Source organism: Gopherus flavomarginatus, chromosome 2 (assembly GCF_025201925.1).
Source record: "Gopherus flavomarginatus isolate rGopFla2 chromosome 2, rGopFla2.mat.asm, whole genome shotgun sequence".
In the NCBI taxonomy this organism is placed as follows: domain Eukaryota; kingdom Metazoa; phylum Chordata; order Testudines; family Testudinidae; genus Gopherus; species Gopherus flavomarginatus.
In genome coordinates, this window is record NC_066618.1 from 167,473,421 (window position 1) to 167,495,766 (window position 22,346).

The following is a 22,346-nucleotide window of genomic DNA, read 5'->3' on the forward strand; positions in this document are numbered from 1 at the left end:
GTCCAGGCCATATATTGAGTGGATGTAGCACAGGGACTTGTTTTACTGTTCTCTAAGCATGGGAATTTTAAAGAATAGGCTCTACATTTCTGTATCAATATTCAATGATAGCCCAAAAAGTGATTCCACCATAGCAGAAGAATTCTGCAGTTTCCAGCAATATATTATAGCCATTGCAAAACTTTATGCTAACAAATTTAGGCTCTGAGTAACAAAGAAGATCTTACCTCATAATGTGCCACCCGCTGAGATTCTGATATTAGCTGAGCACTGCACACTTTGCAATAGCTTTCAGTGAATAATTCCTGGTCAATATCAGACGACTTCATCTGCTTACAGTGATACAAACAGACAACAGAACAGAACGAATGATTATTTTCAGTGCTAGCACATACCACGGACAATAGAGAAGAGTTAAATTTCACAATGATCCATGAAGAGTGGAGCAAACCAACATTCCGAGGAAGTTGGATGTTCTCCAGAATGTCATTACAAGTGAACAAAGCTGTAGCATCTTAAATTCTGTAAATATGGAGAATGTTGGCAACCCCAGCTAGATACCATTGTATGCAATTCTCAAATAAATGGTGAGTTGTGCATCCAGCAGGGACTGCGGATAATCTATTTATTTCTATTCTTGAATGATTTGGAACCATCAAGTTATGCACACAACTAGCCTATGTAAATACACGTTCTTATTGCTGATACCCTCCCTTCTCTGCCTTCTTACTGTCTGTTACATTTACTTGCTGTCTTTCTTAAATTGGATCATAAATAAACTTTAGGACAAGAACCATGATACCCTGTAATACAATAGGGTCCCACTATGGGCTTGGCCTTCTGGTTTCCATTACAATGTAATAAATAAAGTAATAATAACGGACTCAAAGAAAACAGCAGAAAGCAAATAAAATGTTCTCAGCCTGTAAAAGAAACTCCAGACCTAAAAACATTTACCTTTTTAATAAACATAATTAATTATTGCTGGTATTATTTCTGGATTTCCACAATGAAAAGCCAGACATGGAATCAATTACAAAAGACCAACCTCCCACCCACCCACACCTTGCTCTGTGTGCTGCAGTGTATGGTGACATGTTTCAGTCTGATGACCAGAAGTGCTGTGAAAACATTTCTAACAAACACCTAGAGACACAACAACACAGGAGGTATGTGTTCAAGACCAACTTAGGACTGATGGATCCTTCAAGTGATCCAAAGTCCCTCTTCCTTGGGTTGTGAGCAGGACTTGAAGATTTGTCTCCAAAGTCAGGGTATTGACCCATTGCACCTCCCATTTTAGATATATGGATTTTTACCATGTATTATCATGCCTCTTGCCTCCAGAGTGACTCCTAGTGGCCAAGTACAACATTACAGGGATTTTCTCAGCACAGCACTACCTGCAATTATCCTAGTACCACAAAAGTCCCCTGATGTGGACAGTCTCTCCATCCGGCCAGCTCCCATTCAGCCCGTCCCTCCTGTTAAGCCCGTCTCCCAGCCTCTATCTGGCCCTTTCTGTTCTTCACGCCTTTCTTCTTGACCCCAGCCTCTCTCTTCTTGGCCTGGGGCAGGGCCGACACGACTCCATTGGGAGTCCTACGCAGGAATAGTACCCCCATGACACTGCACTCCATATTCTTCATAGTGATATTGTTATGAGACATGATTATGGCATAATTATGATGGATTTTATGCAAGATGGGTCATGTAAGATGTCATTGGAAAAGTTATGATTTGCTCAATACAGTTAGCCTATTTGTGTGCATGTATCATTTTTGAGTCTGAAGTTATGAATATTGACTGTATATCTGTATTTCACATGTAGTTACACCTGGGTGACGCTCACTAGGCAAGATGCTTTCAGTCTAGGTTGTGGGTGGGGAAGGGCCTATTCAGGGTAATGGGCCATTAGGGGGACAATAGGCCTTAGGAGAAGATTATCCCGCACCAGGTGAGCCTTCCTGAGAATGCTCCAGATGCTTGTAAGTAATGGCTGCTATGACTCAGCAAGGTATGCAAGGGCCTGTGACCCGACCACCTGACTCTGAACTCCATATTGGGATGTCAGTGTTTTGCCACAAACTGAGGGTTTGGGGCAAAGGGTCAGGATCACCTGAGCTGCCTGTAGGGCTTTGGGCATCGATGGCACCTGAAGCTGACAGAGGCCTGCACCGCTATCCAGTGTCACAGGCAAGGTATGGGATGGGCTGCACCGCACGGCTCGACCTGAACTGGGGCCTGACTTCCAGAAGTGGGTGTTGAGCTGCCCGATACGGGTCTTGACTCGCCCCCAGCCCTCTCCTTTCCCTTGCGGGAAGTAGGAGATCTTCCCCTCACTGTCTTCTTCGGCATCTTGGCTGGAACTGTGGAGGGGGATCGGTGATGGCTCATGGACGGTGCTGGTGGAGCACTGCACACTGATACCATGGTGCTCACTGCGGAGTCAGACCATTGCTCCACTGCCGGAGTGAGCACCAACTACATCAGGCACGCTTTCAGACGGTTGTCACGCTCCTTTTTCAGCCTGGGTTTGAAGGACTTACAAATACAACACTTGTCGCTTATGTGCCCTTCGCCCAAGCACCTCAGGCAGCTACTATGTGGATCTCTGATGGGCACGGGCTGTTTGCAATGATCGCAAGGCTTAAATCCTCAGGACCAGGGCATGCCCCTGTCATAAACAGATAGCTAAGGGTTAATGTCTCTTTCACCTGTAAAGGGTTAACAAACAGTGACCTGCAACACCTGACCAGAGGACCAATCAGGAGACAAGATACTTTCAAATCTCATGCGGAGGGAAGCCTTTGTGTGTGTTTTTGGGTTTGGCTTTGTTCTCTCTGGGTCGTGGACGGGACTAGAGGTGCAACCAGGTTTCTGCCAATCTCCCTGCTACAGCCTCTTATCTATTCAGAATAGTAGGTAAGTACCAAAGGCAGTTATAGTCTTTTAACTTGTTTTTTTTTCCATTTGCAGATGTGTACTTGCTGGAAGTAGCTTAAATTGTGTTTCTGCTGGAGAAAGTTTCTTTCTATTGTTTATAAGTTGAAAGACCCTGTAACTTTTTACCATCTAAACTGCAGAGATAGAAAAAAATTAAAGGTCTTTCTTTTTATTAAAAGTTTTGCTTTTAAGACCTGTTTGATTTTTTTCTCCTAGTTAAGGCTCAAAGGAACTGAGTCTGTATATACCAGGGAATTGGTGGGGAGAAGGGAAAGAGAGCAGGCAGGGAAAGGTAAATTTCCTCTTTGTGTTAGATTCACGGAACTTGAATCTGTATTGCCTCTGGGAGAAGAGGGAGAGAAACCTGATCTCTCTGTGTTGTGTTTCACGGAGTTGAAGCAGGGTAATCTCCTAGTGTACCCAGGCAGGAAAGATCTGGGAGGAGGTAAAGAGGGGGGAGGGAATGGTTTATTTCCCTTTGTTGTGAGACTCAAGGAATTTGGGTCTTAGGGTCCCCAGGGAGGGTTTGGGGAGACCAGAGTCTATCAGGCGCTCTACCTAAGTCCTGACAAGTGGCAGCCTATCAGATCTAAGCCGGTAATTAAGCTTAGGAAAATTCATGCTAGTACCCATATTTTGGACGCTAAGGTCCAGATTTGGGAATTATACTATGACAGCCCCATCCCCCAGCTGAGTCCCATTCGGGACAAATGAAGACTTTAAGAACTACTACTAAGGGTAACTAATTTGACTACTAACTATATACAACTATATTACAGGTTTTATAATGTTCGCAAGAACGGAGAACAAAACCAACGCTAGCCGAAGCAGCAGATGTGCTAGCACCATCACTCGTGGCAAGAAGGAACTGAGGGTGGGGGGAGCTGGCAGTACCCCATATACTGCGGCACGTGCACTCTACTCCAGAGGGCACCAGAGCCGGTCGCCTGCAGATACCGCAGAGGGAAAAACTTCCGACACCAGTGCATGTGGCACACCTAATATGGACTGGACGTGAGCAAGCACTCGAAGAACTGCTAATTCATAGGCAATCTAACTAGTGTCTTAAGCTTAGTTTGCATTTTTGTTTATTTGCTAGGCAATCTGCTTTGATCTGTTTGCTATTCCTTATAATAACTTAAAAGAGATTTTTTGTAGTTAATAAACCTATTTTTGCTTTATCTAAACCAGTGAAATGCATGGGAAATCATAGCAGGGTAAACTCTATGCATTTACACTGTACAAATCTCTGTGCAGTGCAAGACAGTATAATTTTGGGTTTATGATCCTGAGGGAATGTGTGCCTGGGGAGCTGAGAGTTACCTTGGCTGCAGCCTTTCTACTGTTGGTTCATGCAGTGGATGGTCAGAGAGCCTGCATGTAACTGCAGCTGGGTGTACCCCTACCTGTGTGAATGCTGGTGGAAGTATAGGACCAGGAGCAGAAATGCAGCTTGTGAGCAGGACAGTGTGAGAGGGAGCCTGGGCTGGTGGGTGAGAGGACTCAGTGGTACCCCAGTTCCAGGTGGCACCTTGTGGGGAACCAGTCACCCCCCATACACACCGCATACTAATAATTAATAGGGGACCCCCCCCCCCTTGAGCTGCTTGGAGCCCCAAAGCAATTGCTTAGGACACATCTTCACTAGCAATGCTAAAGTGCTTTAACATGGCTTGTATAGTCACAGCATAGCGCTGGGAAACTCACTTCCACGAGGCGAATAGCTCCCAAGTCTGGTGCACTGTCTATACTGGTGCTTTACGGAGCTGAAACTTGCAGCACTCAGGGAGGTGTTTTTTCACATCCTTGAGTGAGAAAGTTGCAGTGCTGTAAAGTCCCAGTGTAGACAAGCCCTAAGTAAGCTTATGCCTACCACCAGCTCTGCCTGGGGGGAGAGGTAGAGGGACCTACGCCCAGCCCTCTGTCCCCTGGGTTCCAGCCCAGGGATCCTGGTTAGGCAGCTAAGGATCATTCCTTCCGTCCTTCCCCAATTTTCTCTGGGCTGCTCCGACATGTACCTCAGGCATCAGCATCTTCACAAGATCTGCAGTCCCTGCCTTGAATTGGTGGTTCCTCAGCTTCTTCTGGGACCAGCTACAGAAGCATTTCCTAAAAGTGAGTCTCAGCTCTTCCCTGCAGCAGCTGGATTGTGCTGCCAGCAGCTCTGTGCCCCTTGTACTGCAAGTCAGTATCTCTCTCCCTTTAAACAGGTGCTCCCCCTCAGCCCTCTCTCTGGGCCTGGGTTTGGATTCATTCCCTGCCACTTTGCCTTAGCTTACTCAGTTGCAAGGCTTTAGCCAGCTCTCTTCAGCTGAGCACCCTCCCCAATTAGCCTTCCAGTCTGAAGGGGTCAGCAGCCCAGCCTTCTCCTGTCAGTATTTGTCTGCTGGGAGGGAGAAGGCAGCACCAGCTTTTATGCTGCTCCCCTTCTCCCAACATTTTCCCAACTGGTTGTGTAACAGAGAAGCCTTGCCCTGCCTTCTCTGCTTCCAGTCTCAGATTCCTTCCCTGGACCCTTAGGTCTCCATATGTATTTATGGGACCCTCCAAACCCTTAAAAAAGTCTAAGCCAGGCACCGGGGCAGGCTGCCCATTAGGCACTACTGCCCTCAGTAGCAGACTACCTCCTCACAGCTCTGTTTTACTATTTTAAGTGTATGAATTAAGATTGCAAACTGTTTTCCATCTTAATTATCCTCCAAATATATAAATACTGACGTGCATAACCATTTATAACATGTATTACTCATACCTGAAACATGCTTATAACAGCTGTTAGTTTATAAACAGTTACTCAATGATTATTTGAACATGTAATTTTATTATAAAATGTGATGGACATGCAGTTTGACATGATAGTGTTTTGCAGCTGTATTCCAGACCCCAAGGGAAACAGCCCTGGTGATATACTAGGTTTTGCTGTTCTCAGAGAGCTATTTAAATATTTTTGTATTCCCTGCAATTTACTATAAGGAAATTCACAAAAATAGATTAAATGAGTGACCTGGCTAATAGGAATCTCTAAATCCACTGCACACTCCTTCCTCATTATGCAAGCGACTGTAGAAATCAAACGTTATGAAAAGATATCCAAGGTACAAGTCAGGAAGAATAAGGCTGGTAGGAAAGTGAACCCTAGCAAAGCAACTGAGCAGCAGAAATAGCTTTAGAAGAAGCATATACAAATCTGTGTCCTGATCAAGATCCATTTTCTATTTGTACAATCAGTCACAACAAACCCATGTGCAGTCTAAGGTGGTAAACAATACAGCTTCTTTAGCACTGATCTGAGTCAATTGATTGTGATGGAAAATAAATAATGTGGAAAATAGAAGGCTACAGAACAGTGTAGGCAGAAAAATTACCATGTGCAGAAAGCTCTGTTCCTGATAGCTAATTACTGGGTTTGTCGGTATGCTCACTCACTTTTGCTACCTGCTCCAGGTTTAACCTCCATTTGTATTCTCTGGAAAATGACATATTGGGAAACTATTCCCAATATTCCAGCAGGTATTTCAGGTACCCAAAAATTTCATTGTGAAATCCTGTCAAGCACAGACTGAAAATGCAGGAAAATAGTCTCACTTAAATCTAACAGATTAGTTTCGCATCAGACTTAAGGATCTCAAGCCAGAAATCAAGTAGCAAAGTTTGTTAATTCTACTTTGCTTGCAAGTAGTATGTACTCTAACATCATAGGAACCCTGCAGCAGCTAACCACTGTAGGGCACATGAGGTGGAGCCGCAGCATTAGCTCATCCCTTTACATTATGAAAAACAGATCCTAAGCCTATTTTCCCCTCTGTTGTATGTGCACAACCTCAGTCCTTTATGGATAAACCTGTATGATTCCCATTAAAGGAAGAGAACCTAATGTTTTCCATATATACAGTGGCTCTCTGTGTATTGACTCTACAGGCCTAAGACCTGAAGAGGTGTGAGTAAGATTGTTAGAGGTCAATATCATCCGTTAGCTACATTTTCATGTGCTACTGTTATTGCACATGATCAACTACATCTCAGTGGGTGGGTCCAGTTATTATGCTGGCAATATGTAAGCAGAATGTTACATATTACAGGCATTATGGAAAGATTCATGTGTGGTCCTGTTCAAACTAACTAATAGGGCCACTTCTCATAACGTGTGCTAAAATACATCAGGGACGTAGTTACAGACCATGCATAACCAAAGCATTCCCAACATGTTGCGTGTTTTAGTAACACCTTTGGTACCAGCGGATCCCAAAATGCCATGCAAGCTAACTAAAAATGTGCATTTTCTATACAGGGACCACTTCATCAGCCATGAAGGTGCAGCCTCTTCTGGAGTGAAATATGGCAATTGTTTAACATCACACGGGAGTGCTGTGTTAACAGGGCAGGGCAGGATAGGCCTAGTCCTGTGACACCTCAAGGACCACTGGTACCAAAACAAACAATAACTTCTCCAATTAAAATGCCACAGGGATTTAAGTCATTATATTTTGACTCCCTACATCAGACCACCCAAGTTAACACCCCTGCTCTGGTCAGGTGTACCATAGGATCCTTATTGACCTTGGGTGTGCAAAGGCCAGGACCTTGAGCAACGCAGCATTGCTGAGCTCTCCCGTCTGGGTGCTGACTCAGCACTGACTCAGGGGCACGAGTGCCACCCACTGCAGCACACAGCACACCTGCAAGACCCTGTATTTCCCCTAGAGAGCTCCCCTCCACACACTGACTCAGCCCAGCCTCACTCAGCGTGGGAGAGCTCCTGCCTGCCAGCTGGATGTGGCTGAGCTGAAGACATTAAATCTGTGGAGAGTATTATAAGAGGCTTCATATCTCTTTTACTGATTAGCCACAATTCATTACTGAAAAACTGAACACCTGTCACTTACTGATACCACTTCTCTCACGAAGGGTGACCAGACAGCCAGTTTGAAAAGCAGGACGGGGTAGGGGGGTGACAGGCATCTATATAAGATGAAGCCCCAAATATCAGGACTGTCCCTATAAAATCAGGACACGTGGTCGCCCTACTCCATTGCACAGCAAGCCCCTTGGAGGCACAGTTGCATTCGGTACATTTTCCTGCTCCAATTGCTCACAGGACCAGCCTCCCCCCACACTCCTGGGGAACATTTAATCCAGATAATTCTTGTCCTGGCTTCCCCTCCTGAAGGAATCACAGTGCACTTTGCCCAAGCCTCCATGCTTCCAGCCTCCCAGCAGGTAGCTTCTAAGGACTTACCCACTCTCAGCTTCCAACAGCAGAGCAGAGGGACACCAAATTGCTCAGACCTCTTTCAGTAACATGGATGGGGCCTGCCATTGTCCCTCTCCACAAGCGCAATTCAGGGCTCAGCATTTCACCTTGGTTCAGTCAAGTCTCTCTAATGCTGGGAAGCGGTAGATGCAGTCACATGAAAACACTATCCACAGCAATGACTTCCACTGGGGAGGGGAGCCCACAGCTACTCTGTGCACTGGCAGGCAAAGCCAGGTGCAGGCTCCCAAGGCCGGTTGCTGAGTTTACACAACGACAGGGAGCAGAGAGTACCCAGTGCCCTAATCACACTAAGAATGCTGCCCCAAGGGCTCGCTGACTGCCTTTGCATTTTATCATAACCTTAGTCCCAGATTTGGACCTTAGCGTCCAAAATATGGGGGTTAGCATGAAAACCTCCAAGCTTAGTTACCAGCTTGGACCTGGTACCTGCTGCCACCACCCAAAAAATTAGAGTGTTTTGGGGCACTCTGGTCCCCCTGAAAAACCTTCCCTGGGGACCCCAAGACCCAAATCCCTTGAGTCTCACAACAAAGGGAAATAATCCTTTTTCCCTTCCCCCCTCTCTGTTCCCAGTCCTGGAAACAAAAAGTACTTTCCTATTCCCCCAGAGGGAATGCAAAATCAGGCTAGCAATCCAACACACAGATCTCCCCTTGATTTCTTCCTCCCACCAATTCCCTGGTGAGTACAGACTCAATTTCCCTGAAGTAAAGAAAAACTCCAACCGGTCTTAAAAGAAAGCTTTATATAAAAAGAAAGAAAAATACATACAGGACTAGAAGTCTGTTAGTTATATATGTAAAGGTGTATGTGTTGTATTAATCTGTTTATTTTCAAGTTCTAGAAGGAAATCGCCGCCAGTGAGCTTCCCCACTGTCTGTTTATGACACGCCCCCCAAATTGCAGACAGTGGGGAAGCTCACTGGCGGCAATTTCCTTCTAGAACTTGAAAATAAACAGATTAATACAACACATACACCTTTACATATACTCCTAAGTATATAACTAACAGACTTCTACATTTTAAGAACACTTTTTAACTACTGAATTCTGGGAAACTCTCACGGGAGAGTGCATCAGCTACTTTGTTAGAAGCTCCTGTGATGTGTTGAATTTCAAAATCAAAATCTTGGAGAGCTAAACTCCAACGAAGAAGTTTCTTGTTGTTCCCCTTGGCAGTATGAAGCCACTTTAGTGCAGCATGGTCAGTTTGTAGTTGGAACCGCCGTCCCCAAACATATGGGCGTAGCTTTTCCAGGGCGTACACAATGGCATAGCATTCCTTTTCACTGACTGACCAGTGACTTTCCCTCTCAGACAGTTTCTTGCTGAGAAACACGACAGGATAGAAGTTGTGATCTGTTGCTTCCTGCATGAGCACCGCTCCTATACCACGCTCAGATGCATCTGTGGTTACTAGGAATGGCTTGTCAAAATCCGGGGCCCTGAGCACAGGGTCAGACATGAGCGTTGCCTTAAGTTGGGTAAAGGCCTTTTGACACTCATCAGTCCACTTAACTGCATTTGGCTGGGTCTTTTTGGTCAGGTCGGTCAGTGGGGCAGCGATTTGGCTGTAGTGGGGTACAAATCGCCTGTAGTATCCGGCCAAGCCTAAGAAGGATTGGACCTGCTTCTTGGACCGTGGGACAGGCCACTTTTGGATAGCATCCACCTTGGCCTGTAGGGGGTTTATGGTTCCTCGACCCACCTGGTGACCCAGGTAAGTCACTCTGTTTTGGCCTATTTGACACTTTTTGGCCTTAACAGTTAGTCCTGCCTGCCTGATGCGCTCAAAGACCTTTTCCAGGTGTAGTAGGTGTTCGGGCCAGGAGTCTGAAAAAATGGCCACATCATCGAGGTAGGCAACTGCAAATTCTCCCAGTCCAGCTAGTAGACCATCTACCAGCCTCTGGAAGGTGGCGGGTGCATTTCGAAGGCCGAAAGGAAGGACATTGAATTCATACACCCCCGCATGGGTGACGAATGCTGACCTCTCCTTGGCAGGTTCATCTAGCGGTACTTGCCAGTACCCCTTGGTTAAGTCTATTGTAGAGATGAACTGGGCACGTCCCAACTTTTCCAATAGCTCATCGGTACGTGGCATTGGATAGTTGTCCGGACGAGTTACAGCATTTAGCTTACGGCAGTCCACGCAAAAGCGTATTTCCCCATCTGGTTTGGGTACCAGAACCACTGGAGATGCCCATGCACTAGTAGATGAGCGGATTATACCCATCTGTAGCATGTTCTGGATCTCCCGTTCTATAGCAGCTTGGGCATGAGACACTCGGTAGGGTGGGGTTCTGATTGGGTGAGCATTACCTGTATCAATGGAGTGGTATGCCCGTTCAGTCTGTCCTGGGGTGGCTGAGAACAATGGGGCGAAGCTAGTGCACAGCTCCTTGATTTGTCGCCGCTGCAGACGTTCCAGGGTGGTTGAGAGGTTCACCTCTTCCACGTCACCGTCTTTTTTCCCGTCGTAGTAGACACCGTCAGGCCACTCAGCATCCTCTCCCTGGACTGTAAACTGACAAACCTGTAAGTCTCTGGAATAGAAAGGCTTGAGAGAATTAACATGGTACACTTTAGGCTTTAGTGAGGAATTGGGAAATGCTATGAGGTAGTTTACAGCTCCCAGGCGCTCTTGGACCGTGAATGGCCCTTCCCATGATGCTTCCATCTTATGGGCCTGTTGCGCCTTCAAGACCATAACCTGGTCTCCTACCTTGAAGGAACGTTCTCTGGCATGTCTGTCATACCAGGCCTTTTGCTCTTCCTGAGCATTCTTTAGGTTCTCTCTAGCAAGGGCTAAAGAGTGTCGGAGGGTGCTTTGTAGGTTGCTTACAAAGTCCAGAATGTTAGTTCCTGGAGAAGGCGTAAACCCCTCCCATTGCTGCTTCACCAACTGTAATGGCCCCTTAACCTCGTGACCATACACAAGTTCAAATGGTGAAAACCCTAAACTGGGATGTGGTACAGCCCTGTAGGCAAACAGCAACTGCTGCAACACTAGGTCCCAATTATTGGAGAATTCGTCGATGAATTTTCGTATCATGGCCCCCAAAGTTCCATTGAACCTTTCCACCAGGCCATTGGTTTGATGGTGGTACGGGGTGGCAACCAAGTGATTCACCCCATGAGTTTCCCACAGTTTTTCCATGGTCCCTGCCAGGAAATTAGACCCTGAATCTGTAAGGATGTCGGAGGGCCAACCTACCCTGGCAAAGATGTCTGTTAAGGCCAGGCACACAGTGTTAGCCCGGGTGTTGCCTAGAGCTACTGCTTCCGGCCATCGGGTAGCAAAGTCCACTAAAGTCAGTACGTACTGCTTTCCTCTGGGCGTCTTTTTTGGGAAAGGGCCCAGAATATCCACAGCTACTCACTGAAATGGGACCTCAATTATGGGGAGTGGCTGGAGAGGGGCCTTGACCTGGTCTTGAGGCTTACCCACTCTTTGGCATACCTCACAAGACCGGACATACTTGGCAACGTCCTTGCCCATCCCCTCCCAGTGGAAGGACTTCCCCAACCAGTCCTTGGTTCTGTTCACCCCAGCATGGCCACTGGGATGATCATGGGCTAAGCTTAAGAGCTTCCCCCGGTACTTAGTTGGAACCACCAACTGTTTTTGCGGCTGCCATTCTTCACGGTGTCCACCAGAAAGAATTTCCTTGTATAAAAGTCCTTGGTTTATAACAAACCGGGATCGATTAGAAGAGCTGAGAGGCGGTGGGGTGCTCCATGCCGCCGCCCAAGCTTTCTGAAGGCTGTCATCCGCTTCCTGCTCAGCCTGGAACTGTTCCCTTGAGGCTGGGGTCACCAGTTCTTCCTCAGACTGTGGACTTGGGCTTGGTCCCTCTGGAAGCGATGTAGGTGATGGGGTTGTTTCCGTTGCTGGTGAACCGCTCTCCGCTGGTGCACCTGAGGTTATTTCAGGCTCTGGCTGAGCCTTTTGGGTATGGCTGTCTTGTGCTTCTGCCAGTTCTGGCTCGCTGGCGCCCTCTGGCGTTGAGTTTGAAGATGTGGTTGCACTTGCTGGTGCTGGTTGCTGTTCCAGTTCCGGGCCTGGGACTGGAGATGCTGTGGCTGTTTTAGTGGTAGGCATGGAATCCGGGTCCACTACCTCTGTCTGGGTCTTTGGTAACACAGACGGGGCCTCTGTGGACGGCTCAGGATCAGGAATGGGTCTGGAAGCTTGCCTGGTTTGGCTACGTGTAACCATTCCCACTCTCTTGGCCTGCCTCACCTGGTTGGCCAAGTCTTCCCCCAGTAGCATGGGGATAGGATAATTGTCATAGACTGCAAAAGTCCACATTCCTGACCAGCCTTTGTACTGGACAGGCAGTTGAGCTGTAGGCAAGTCTACAGCTTGTGACATGAAGGGGTAAATTGTAACTTTGGCCTTTGGGTTGATGAATTTGGGGTCAACGAAGGATTGGTGGATAGCTGACACTTGTGCCCCCGTGTCTCTCCACGCAGTAACCTTCTTTCCGCCCACTCTCAAATTTTCCCTTCGCTCCAAGGGTATTTGAGAGGCATCCGGGCCTGGGGATCTTTGGTGTGATGGTGGTGTAATGAATTGCACTCGCATGGTGTTCTTGGGACAGTTGGCCTTGATATGTCCCAGTTGATTACACTTAAAGCATCTTCCATCTGATGGGTCACTGGGCCGAAGTGAGTTACTGGAGACTGGTGAGGTTGAAGGGTAGGGTATCTGTGGCTTTACTTGGGTGGTATGTGGGGTCTTTGGCTGTCCTCGGTTGTAGGGTTTATGGTCTGTGTGCCCCCTGGGGTAATCGTTCCCCTTGACAGTAGCTTTCTTGCTTTCTGCCAGTTCCATCCATTTGGCTCCAATTTCCCCCGCCTCAGCGATATCTTTGGGATTTCCATCTTGTATGTACCGTGTGATGTCTTCAGGAACACCATCCAAGAACTGCTCCATTTGTATGAGGAGGTGCAGTTCTTCCACGGTTTGAACATTGTTTCCTGTTATCCAGGCCTCATCGTTTTTTGCAATGTAGTAGGCGTGTTTGGGAAATGACACCTCTGGTTTCCACTTTTGGGTTCTGAAACGCCGACGGGCATGATCTGGGGTTATCCCCATTCTGTATCTGGCCTTGGTTTGAAAAAGTTTATAGTCATTCATTTGCTGCTTAGGCATTTCAGCTGCCACCTCTGCTAAAGGTCCACTGAGCTGTGACCTCAATTCTACCATGTACTGGTCTTCGGGAATGCTGTACCCAAGACAGGCTCTTTCAAAATTTTCCAAGAAGGCCTCGGTGTCATCACCTGTCTTGTAGGTGGGAAATTTCCTGTGCTGTGGAGCAATAATGGGCGCCGGGTTGTTAGGGTTGGCTGGCACATGCAGCCCAGCTTTTGCCAACTCCAGTTCATGTTTTCTCTGTTTTTCCTTCTCTTCATTCTCTTTTTGTTGTTTTTCCATTTCTTTTTGGTGCTTTTCCATTTCTCGGCGGTGGGCCAACTCTTCTTCTTCTTGTTTCCTTCGGTGGGCGAACTCTTCTTCTTCTAGTTTTCTTTTGTGTGCTGCCTGTTTGATTTGTTCTTCTCTTTCTTTCATCTCCATCTCTTTTTGTTTTATTTCCAGTTGTCGCCTGTGTTCAGCTTCTTTGATTTGTTCTTCGGCCTCAATTTTTGCCTTAGAAGTCATGATTCCTGTTTTCTTGTGTTGGGGTGCCCTCCAGTGTTTATCTTCTGAACTGCAGGCTCTGTTGCCTCCTGGAGTCTGTCTAGCAACAGTGCTTTTTTCCTTTTCTCTCTCTAGCGTAAACTAGAAAAACCACTTTATTTGCATATATATAGTGCTGGAACTTGCCTCCTAATGGGAGGGCTATTGCATGACAAAAGACCCTTAACAGTCTGGTAATGGCTTCTTGCTTAACATGCAAGCCACAAACTGCCAGAGAGAGCAGAAAAAAAAAATTCTCTCTGGTTCCCTTTTAAAACCAACTGTTTCTCTCTCTGCTAAAAAGCCCTTAGCAGAGAAAAGAAAAATATAATATTCCTACTGGCTTCTGGATTCTGTCTATATCCCACCCGCTGCTACACCATATCATAACCTTAGTCCCAGATTTGGACCTTAGCGTCCAAAATATGGGGGTTAGCATGAAAACCTCCAAGCTTAGTTACCAGCTTGGACCTGGTACCTGCTGCCACCACCCAAAAAATTAGAGTGTTTTGGGGCACTCTGGTCCCCCTGAAAAACCTTCCCTGGGGACCCCAAGACCCAAATCCCTTGAGTCTCACAACAAAGGGAAATAATCCTTTTTCCCTTCCCCCCTCTCTGTTCCCAGTCCTGGAAACAAAAAGTACTTTCCTATTCCCCCAGAGGGAATGCAAAATCAGGCTAGCAATCCAACACACAGATCTCCCCTTGATTTCTTCCTCCCACCAATTCCCTGGTGAGTACAGACTCAATTTCCCTGAAGTAAAGAAAAACTCCAACCGGTCTTAAAAGAAAGCTTTATATAAAAAGAAAGAAAAATACATACAAATGGGCTCTCTGTATTAAGATGACACAACACAGGGTCAATTGCTTAAAAGAATATTGAATAAACAGCCTTATTCAAAAAGAATACAAATCAAAGCACTCCAGCACTTATATTCATGCAAATACCAAAGAAAAGAAACCATAGAACTTACTATCTGATCTCTTTGTCCTTACACTTAGAAACAGAAGACTAGAAAGTAGAAACTACTTCTCCAAAGCTCAGAGAAAGCAGGCAGGCAGAAAACAAAAACTCAGACACTCAATTCCCTCCACCCAAAGTTGAAAAAATCCGGTTTCCTGATTGGTCCTCTGGTCAGGTGCTTCAGGTGAAAGAGACATTAACCCTTAGCTATCTGTTTATGACACATTTTAAAGCGCTTTATTGCTTTTTAATAGAGACACAATGTCAAAGAGGAAGAAGAGTGAGGGACAGAGAGATTAGAGGGTAAAGGAGAATAAATGGAACCAAAGCCTCCTTTATGCCATCTCTTGAAGTCTTTGTATTAGACTAAAGCATGCAGAAGACTCAGACATACATAAAGCCTGTGCAATTAAAAAAAAAATTAGGAAGATTTTGGCAACAATAACTGTTTAGGGTGCAATTTATTACAAAGTGTCTGAGAAAAAAATAGTCATCTCAGCAAAGGGATCTTATATATTAGGAAGATTTCCATAGAAAACACTGCATTACCTGTACCCATTTATATAAATCATCCTCACAAAAACACCACTATGAAGCCAGACAGATTGAGGACAGATTTAAATTCAAGTATCAAGCACTGACAAGGAGAAAACAGAGTCCTTTACCTATCCCACATAAATCTTGCAAAAAATGGCCGCTAGCTAAAAGGTACTGAACCTAGAGCAACAGCTGCAGACACAGTATCACTTTATTTCTGTTGTACTTTGCCCAACAACAGCAGAAATAAATATTCATTTTCAACTGGATTTCTCCTCAGCAACAAACTATGGCATAAATGCAAACTTCACTTGGTGCTAATGCAGTATTTTGACTGAGCTTCCTTTTGCATACTACCATACACAAAACACCCACTCACCTGTTCAGCAACAACATACAGACCCAAGCAGATAGTACTAAAAATACAGGCTGTTAGAATAGGAAAGGGAGAAGATGAGAGAGGGGAGAGGGAAGACGATCAATCAGATTATCCAGGATGTCTCTCTCCTGGAAAAGAGAATCTATTGCTCCTGAAACATTAGTAAGGATTTCCCCAAGCCTGGGTGAATGTTGTCCCTTTATGGGCTCTGAATCATGCAAGAGAAACTCCTTTACAGGACCACATCCTCATTCTGAATGGGCTGAGAACACCTCCCAAGCTGTCTCCACAGTGGCAGGTCAGATATTTCTGTTTCTCGGTGACACAAGTAGCTCAGCAGCCAAAGAATTTAAAAACTGACTTTTGGGGAGACCACAATAAATATCTGGGGTGAGTCTAACTTGAGAGACTAGTGTGATAGTGGCTTCTATTTCCACCCGAACTAGTCCACACACCCACCCCCAAGCAAGAATGTGGCTTCTATCCGGCATCAAAGTGTCACTTTACCTGTCCTAGATATTCCCCTTTACAAACCTATAACAGACTGGTTCCTGTGCTTCCCAAGCAGACCGGCAAGATCCTGTAAACAGTGCATGCTGCACTTTGGAGTATAAGGGACTGACTCAGGTCCAGAATGGTCCTATTAGCAGGTGCTGTGCTGGGCACGCATATAAGATCATAGCATTTATTTCAGCTCAAATTAATCAGGATTTAGTATTTCACAGGGTGATAAGAAAAACAATAGAATGAACGACACACCAGCCAGTGCTGGGTCCTCCCTGTGGAGAGTCTCCCATGAATCCCAGAACACTTCTCCATCTGACAACTTCTCATTCTGAATCATTTGTCCGGGTGCAAAAGCTAAACAGAGGAATACTGAAGCTTTGCTATTAAACAGAACTTTGATCTTTAAGGAAAACTAGATTCAAGTTCTCCTCTTCCTGCCCTGCTATATGTACAAGGAAATAAAATAATATTTTCTGTTCTGTTAAATTAAACCTAAAACCAGACTGGTGATGGGAATTGGAGGTAACAATTGCAAAGAGCTGGGGACGCTCATCCAGTCATTCCTGGTTTCTAGGTTTTCAACTCCTATATGAGAGTATTGAGTCCTATGGTAATAGGACCCCAGATCCATCGTGATACATGGAGATGTGAGGGTCAGCATAAACAGTAACATTTAAAAGTTCTTGCCTTCTACCTAATGCATCCTAGAAGTAATAATACAGGCTGAGAGTACTGGGCACTCCTTAATACAACTTAAGATAATAGGACGATCACAAGGTTTGATGGGCTATGAACTGTTTACTGGGAACCTAGTCCAGATCCCTACTAAAATAAAATTATTTGGCCTTGCTTGTTTTTGTCTCTAGGCAAATCCCACTCATCAGTTCCTTTACAGAACAGTCACAAAATGGATTTTCTGTCTCACATTTTTTACAGAACAAAATTTCAAAACTAATGTTGAGTCAATCAAAATGGGGCTTTTTTACTCTTAAAATAAAATAAAGTAAATTTTGAAATGATAAATCAACCCATTCATTCCAAACATATCAAAGTGGTCTCATTTTGGCATTTCTGAATTTTTATTTTCCCAATTATTTTTGCAAACAAAATTTCATCAAATCAATAATACAATCTCTCTCTCTCTCACACACACACACTTTCACTGAAATAGCATTTTTGACAAAAGTTCTCTCACCAGTTCTAGTCTGTAGTGTGAACAGGTTAAAAAGGAAGAGGCTACTGCTAGCCTAAAGTAAAGGCTAAAATGTTGGTACAACTCTAGTCTCAGGGAACACACTTGCAAAGGTACTTATTCAAGTTTCCCTTGTAAGTTGCTAAGACATTTCCTATCACATTGAGTCAGCACTGCAGCGTGTACCACAGGCCTGGTCTACACTACACGTTTAAAATGATTTTAGCAGCGTTAAACCGATTTAATGCTGCACCCGTCCACACAACAAGGCCCTTTATATCGATATAAAGGGCTCTTTAAACCGGTTTCTGTACTCCTCCCCGATGAGAGGAGTAGCGCTGAAATCGATATTACCATATCAGATTAGGGTTAGTGTGGCCGCAAATCGATGGTATTGGCCTCCGGGCGGTATCCCACAGTGCACCATTGTGATTGCTCTGGACAGCAATCCAAACTCAGATGCACTGGCCAGGTAAACAGGAAAAGCCCCGTGAACTTCTGAATTTCACTTCCTGTTTGCCCAGCGTGGAGCTCTGATCAGCACGGGTGGCGATGCAGTCCCAAATCCAAAAAGAGCTCCAGCATGGGCCGTACAGGAGATACTGGATCTGATCGCTGTATGGGGAGACAAATCTGCTCTATCACAGCTCCGTTACAGAAGACGAAATGAGAAAGCATTTGAAAAAATCTCCAGGCTATGATAGACAGAGGCCACAGCACAGTACTGTGTGACAAGCGTAACGGAAAGCCAAAGAATGAAATGGACACTCATGGAGGGAGGGAGGGGGTACTGAGGACTCCAGCTATCCCACAGTCCCCGCAGTCTCCGAAAAGCATTTGCATTCTTGGCTGAGCTCCCAATGCCTGTAGGGTCAAACACATTGTCCAGGGTGGTTCAGGCTATATGTCGCCAATTTAGCCCCCCTCCCCCCATGAAAGAAAAGGGAAAAAAATCATTTCTTGACTTTTTTATATGTCACCCTATGTCTACTGCATGCTGCTGGTAGGCGCGGTGCTGCGGCAATGAATAGCAGCATCCTCTCCCCTTCCCTCCCCTGCCCTCCCCGGTGGCAGACGGTACAATATCACTGCTATCCATCGTCATCATCAGCCCGTGAGTGCTCCCAGCTGGCCTCAGGTGAGGTTGGCCGGGGGCGCCCGGGTAAAAATAGGAATGACTCCCAGTCATTCCCAGTAGATGGTACAGAACGGCTGGTAACCGTCCTCATCATAGCAACTGAGGGCTGAGTTCCATCAGCCCCACTACCCCCTTTCATGTCTAAAGAAAAGATTCTGTACTGCCTGGACTATCATAGCAGCAGGATGCTGGGCTCCTCTCCCCCCCACCGTTTAATGTCCTGCCTGGACTATCATAGCAGCTGGAAGCTGCCTCCCCCTCATTTTATCTCACTAAAAAGTCAGTGTTGCTTATTCCTGCATTCTTTATTACTTCATCACACAAATGGGGGACACTGTCACGGTAGCCCAGAGAGGTTGGGGGAGAAGGGAATCAACAGGTGGGGTTGTTGCAGGGGCACCCCCTAGAATGCCATGCAGCTCATCATTTCTGTGGGATCTCACACGGAGCCGCTGTGCTCTCTGGTTCTCTGATACACTGGTTCTCTAGTACACTTGCCCCATATTCTAGGCAGGACTGACTCTATTTTTAGATAAACCATAAAGGAGGGATTGACTCGGGGAGTCATTCCCATTTTTGTCTTTGCGCCCCCAGCCGACCTCAGCTAAGGCCAGCCAGGAGCACCCATGACAGCAGCAGATGGTACAGAACGACTGATAACCGTCATCTCATCGCCAATTTACAATGGCACGGTAGACAGTAGAGAACGACTGGTAACCGTCTCTGCTACCTTGCAAAGGCAAATGAATGCTGCTGTGTAGCACTGCAGTACCGCCTCTGTCAGTGGCATCCAGTACACATATGGTGACAGTGACAAAAGGCAAAACGGGCTCCATGGTTGCCATGCTATGGCGTCTGCCAGGGCAATCCAGGGAAAAAGGGCGCGAAATGATTGTCTGCCGTTGCTTTCACAGAGGAAGGAATGAGTGACAACATTTACCCAGAATCACCCATGACACTGTTTTTGCACCATCATGCATTGGGATCTCAACCCAGAATTCCAAGGGGCGGGGGAGACTGCAGGAACTATGGGATAGCTACGGGATAGCTACCCACAGTGCAATGCTCCAGAAATCGACGCTAGCCTCGGTACATGGACGCACACCGCTGAATTAATGTACTTAGTGTGGCCGCGTGCACTCGACTTTATACAATCTGTTTAACAAAACCGGTTTATGTAAAATCGGAATAATCCCATAGTGTAGACATACCCACAGAAGCACCATCTCTCTCAGAAGCAGCTTTCTCAGGGATTCCCTGGCTGTTACACAGGGTCTGCAGGGGAGGGGTGAGGTTGCCTTCTTATTCCCAGCATGCCTTTCTGAGGACTGGCTATTTAAATTTGACTGATACAAACAGCTGCATCCCTAACGTGGCCATTTTATATTTGGCTGCTGTTTGATGCAGCTCCCTTCCTGCTTCCTTTACCTTTGTTGTGTTTCTCCCTAAGGGCAATGCCACGTTCTCACAGAATAGACTCTCGGGGGCCAGCAGTGGTGTGGGAGGGCACCAGGCTCATGGGAAGTGAAGAAAGTCATCTTATTTTTAATGATGGTTTCTCCTGTTCCAAAAGCTGAAGCAGCCCTAATCTGGCCAGCCCTGGTAGGAGGGGACGTTCCCAGTGTGCCTGCACCTTGCAGAAGGTGATCTCACAAACAGAGCTCGGTGACAGCATTATTGGGATGCATGCAGCCCACTCAGCACTAGGGCACTTCTGGAGGGAGGGTTGCCAACTTTCTAATCACACAAAACCCAACACCCCTGCCCGAGGCCTCACCGCTGCCCCACCCTCCACTTGCTCCATCCAGCGTGTGGAACCTCTCTGGCTGCCCACATGTCGCAGGGACCTGGTGGCTGCTTCCAGGAGCTGCACGGAGCCAGGGCAGGCAGGGAGCTTAGCCCCAAGCCTCCGCTGCACTGCTGACCAGACTTTTAAAAGGGTCCTTTTTGACCGGGCACCTGACAACCCTATATGGAGATGATGGGACCCAGGGAATACATGGGGTGGGCCCGAGGGGATATCGAGAGAAGGCAATGATTCAGAACCTCCTTCTCAGGTGCTCCTGCTGGCAGAACTCCTGCTGTGTTTCGAAGCTGCTCCAGAGGTTGGTCTCTGGAGCATGGAGGCAGAAGCACTGCCTGTGCTCTGGACTGGTTCCCTCTTGTTTACTGCAGAGCTTAGCTGCCTCACAAGGGTATTATATATATATATATAAAAATAAAAATTGACCCTGTGTTTCCCTAGGCAATGAAGGCAGAGACTCTCCTTGGCTGCAGTTATGCACCATGACTCCCAGGGAGTAGTGTAGGGGCAGGGCAGTGGTTTTTAACTGAGCACTGACTTTTGAGAAGTCTCCATGCTGCTAAAATGAATCTGCCTCCAAATTTTGCACCCTGAAGTTCCCAGCAGTGATTATTTTTGTGCTAGTGTCGTGGCCACAGGCCCCAACTGGGCTGGGTCCTACACACTCACACCGTAGGGCAGTCAGTTTATATCACCCTCAGGTATTTGGAACGTTTTTAGGCCCCGCCATGATGCATAGAACCAAGAGGGGAAGCTTCCTGCATCCTTCTAGAAGGGATGGTCAATAAGCAGCTGTATCACTGTAGATATCCCAATCATAGCATCTGTAGATAATGTACAAGGTCTTTAATCTTTAACAATGGGCATATTCTAGGTATAAATCCCAAGAACAGGGCAAGATACTTCATTATTTAAGCAATAAGAAGAGGTTCTTTAAATAAAGTAGGCGCGAGAAAGACGAAGGACAGTTTAGGTTCTCTTCTTAGAAGGTAAGGAGAGCTAATAACTGGGGACAACAAAAAGCTGAGGTGTTCATTGCCCATTTTGCTTCAGTCTTCACTAAAAAGGTGAAGGTGAGCAGATACTCAACACATAGAAGATTAACAAGGGGGAAGGAATGCAAGCCAAAACAGGGAAAGAACAGGTTAAAGGATATTTAGATAAGTTAGATGTATACCATTCAGCATGGCCTAATGAAATTCATCCTAGAGTGCTTAAGGAACTAGGATGAAGAAATCTCAGAACCATTAGCAATTATCTTAGAGAACTCCTGTAGGACTGGTGAGGTTCCAGAAGACTAGAGAAGGGGAACAAAGAGGACCTGGGGAATTGTAGACCAGTCAGTCTAACGTCAATACCTAGAAAGATACTGGAACAAATTATTAAACAAATAATTTCTAAGCACCTGGAGGATAATAGCATTATAAGAACAGCCAGCATGGATTTGTCAAGAACAAATCATGTCAAATCAACCTCATTTCCTTCTTTGACAGGATCACTGGCCTAGTGGACGGGGGGAAGCCGTAGATGTAATACATCTTGATTTCAATAAGGTTTTTTACACAGTCCCACATGACTGTCTCATAAGCAAATGAGGGTAATGCAGTCTAGATGAAATTACTATCAGATGGGTGTACTCAAAGAATAGTTATCAATCGTTTGCTGTCAAAGTAGGAGGGCATATATTTAGTGGGGTCCCACAGGGCTCAGTCTTGGGTCCGGTACTACTCAATATTTTCATTAACGACTTGGATAATGGAGTGGAAAGTAGGGTTACAAAATTTGCAGATGACTCAAAGCTGGGAGGGGTTGCAAGCACTTTGAAGAACAGGATTAGAATTCAAAATGACCTTGACAAATTGGAGAATCAATCTGAATTCAACAAGATGCAATTCAATAAAGACGTGTAAAGCACTTC

The 22,346-nt window shown here is 46.0% G+C and overlaps 1 protein-coding gene across 2 annotated transcripts in view; it reads right to left on the reverse strand.

Moving 5' to 3' along the window:
* The window catches only part of ZMAT4 (zinc finger matrin-type 4), a 183,841-nt gene that overhangs the window by 130,215 nt on the left and 31,280 nt on the right, over window positions 1-22,346 (reverse strand). For both annotated transcript variants that reach the window (XM_050940296.1, XM_050940298.1), the window contains exon 2: window positions 228-329. In XM_050940296.1, the coding sequence (XP_050796253.1) occupies window positions 228-329 (102 nt within the window). The remainder of the gene's footprint in view (window positions 1-227; window positions 330-22,346) is intronic.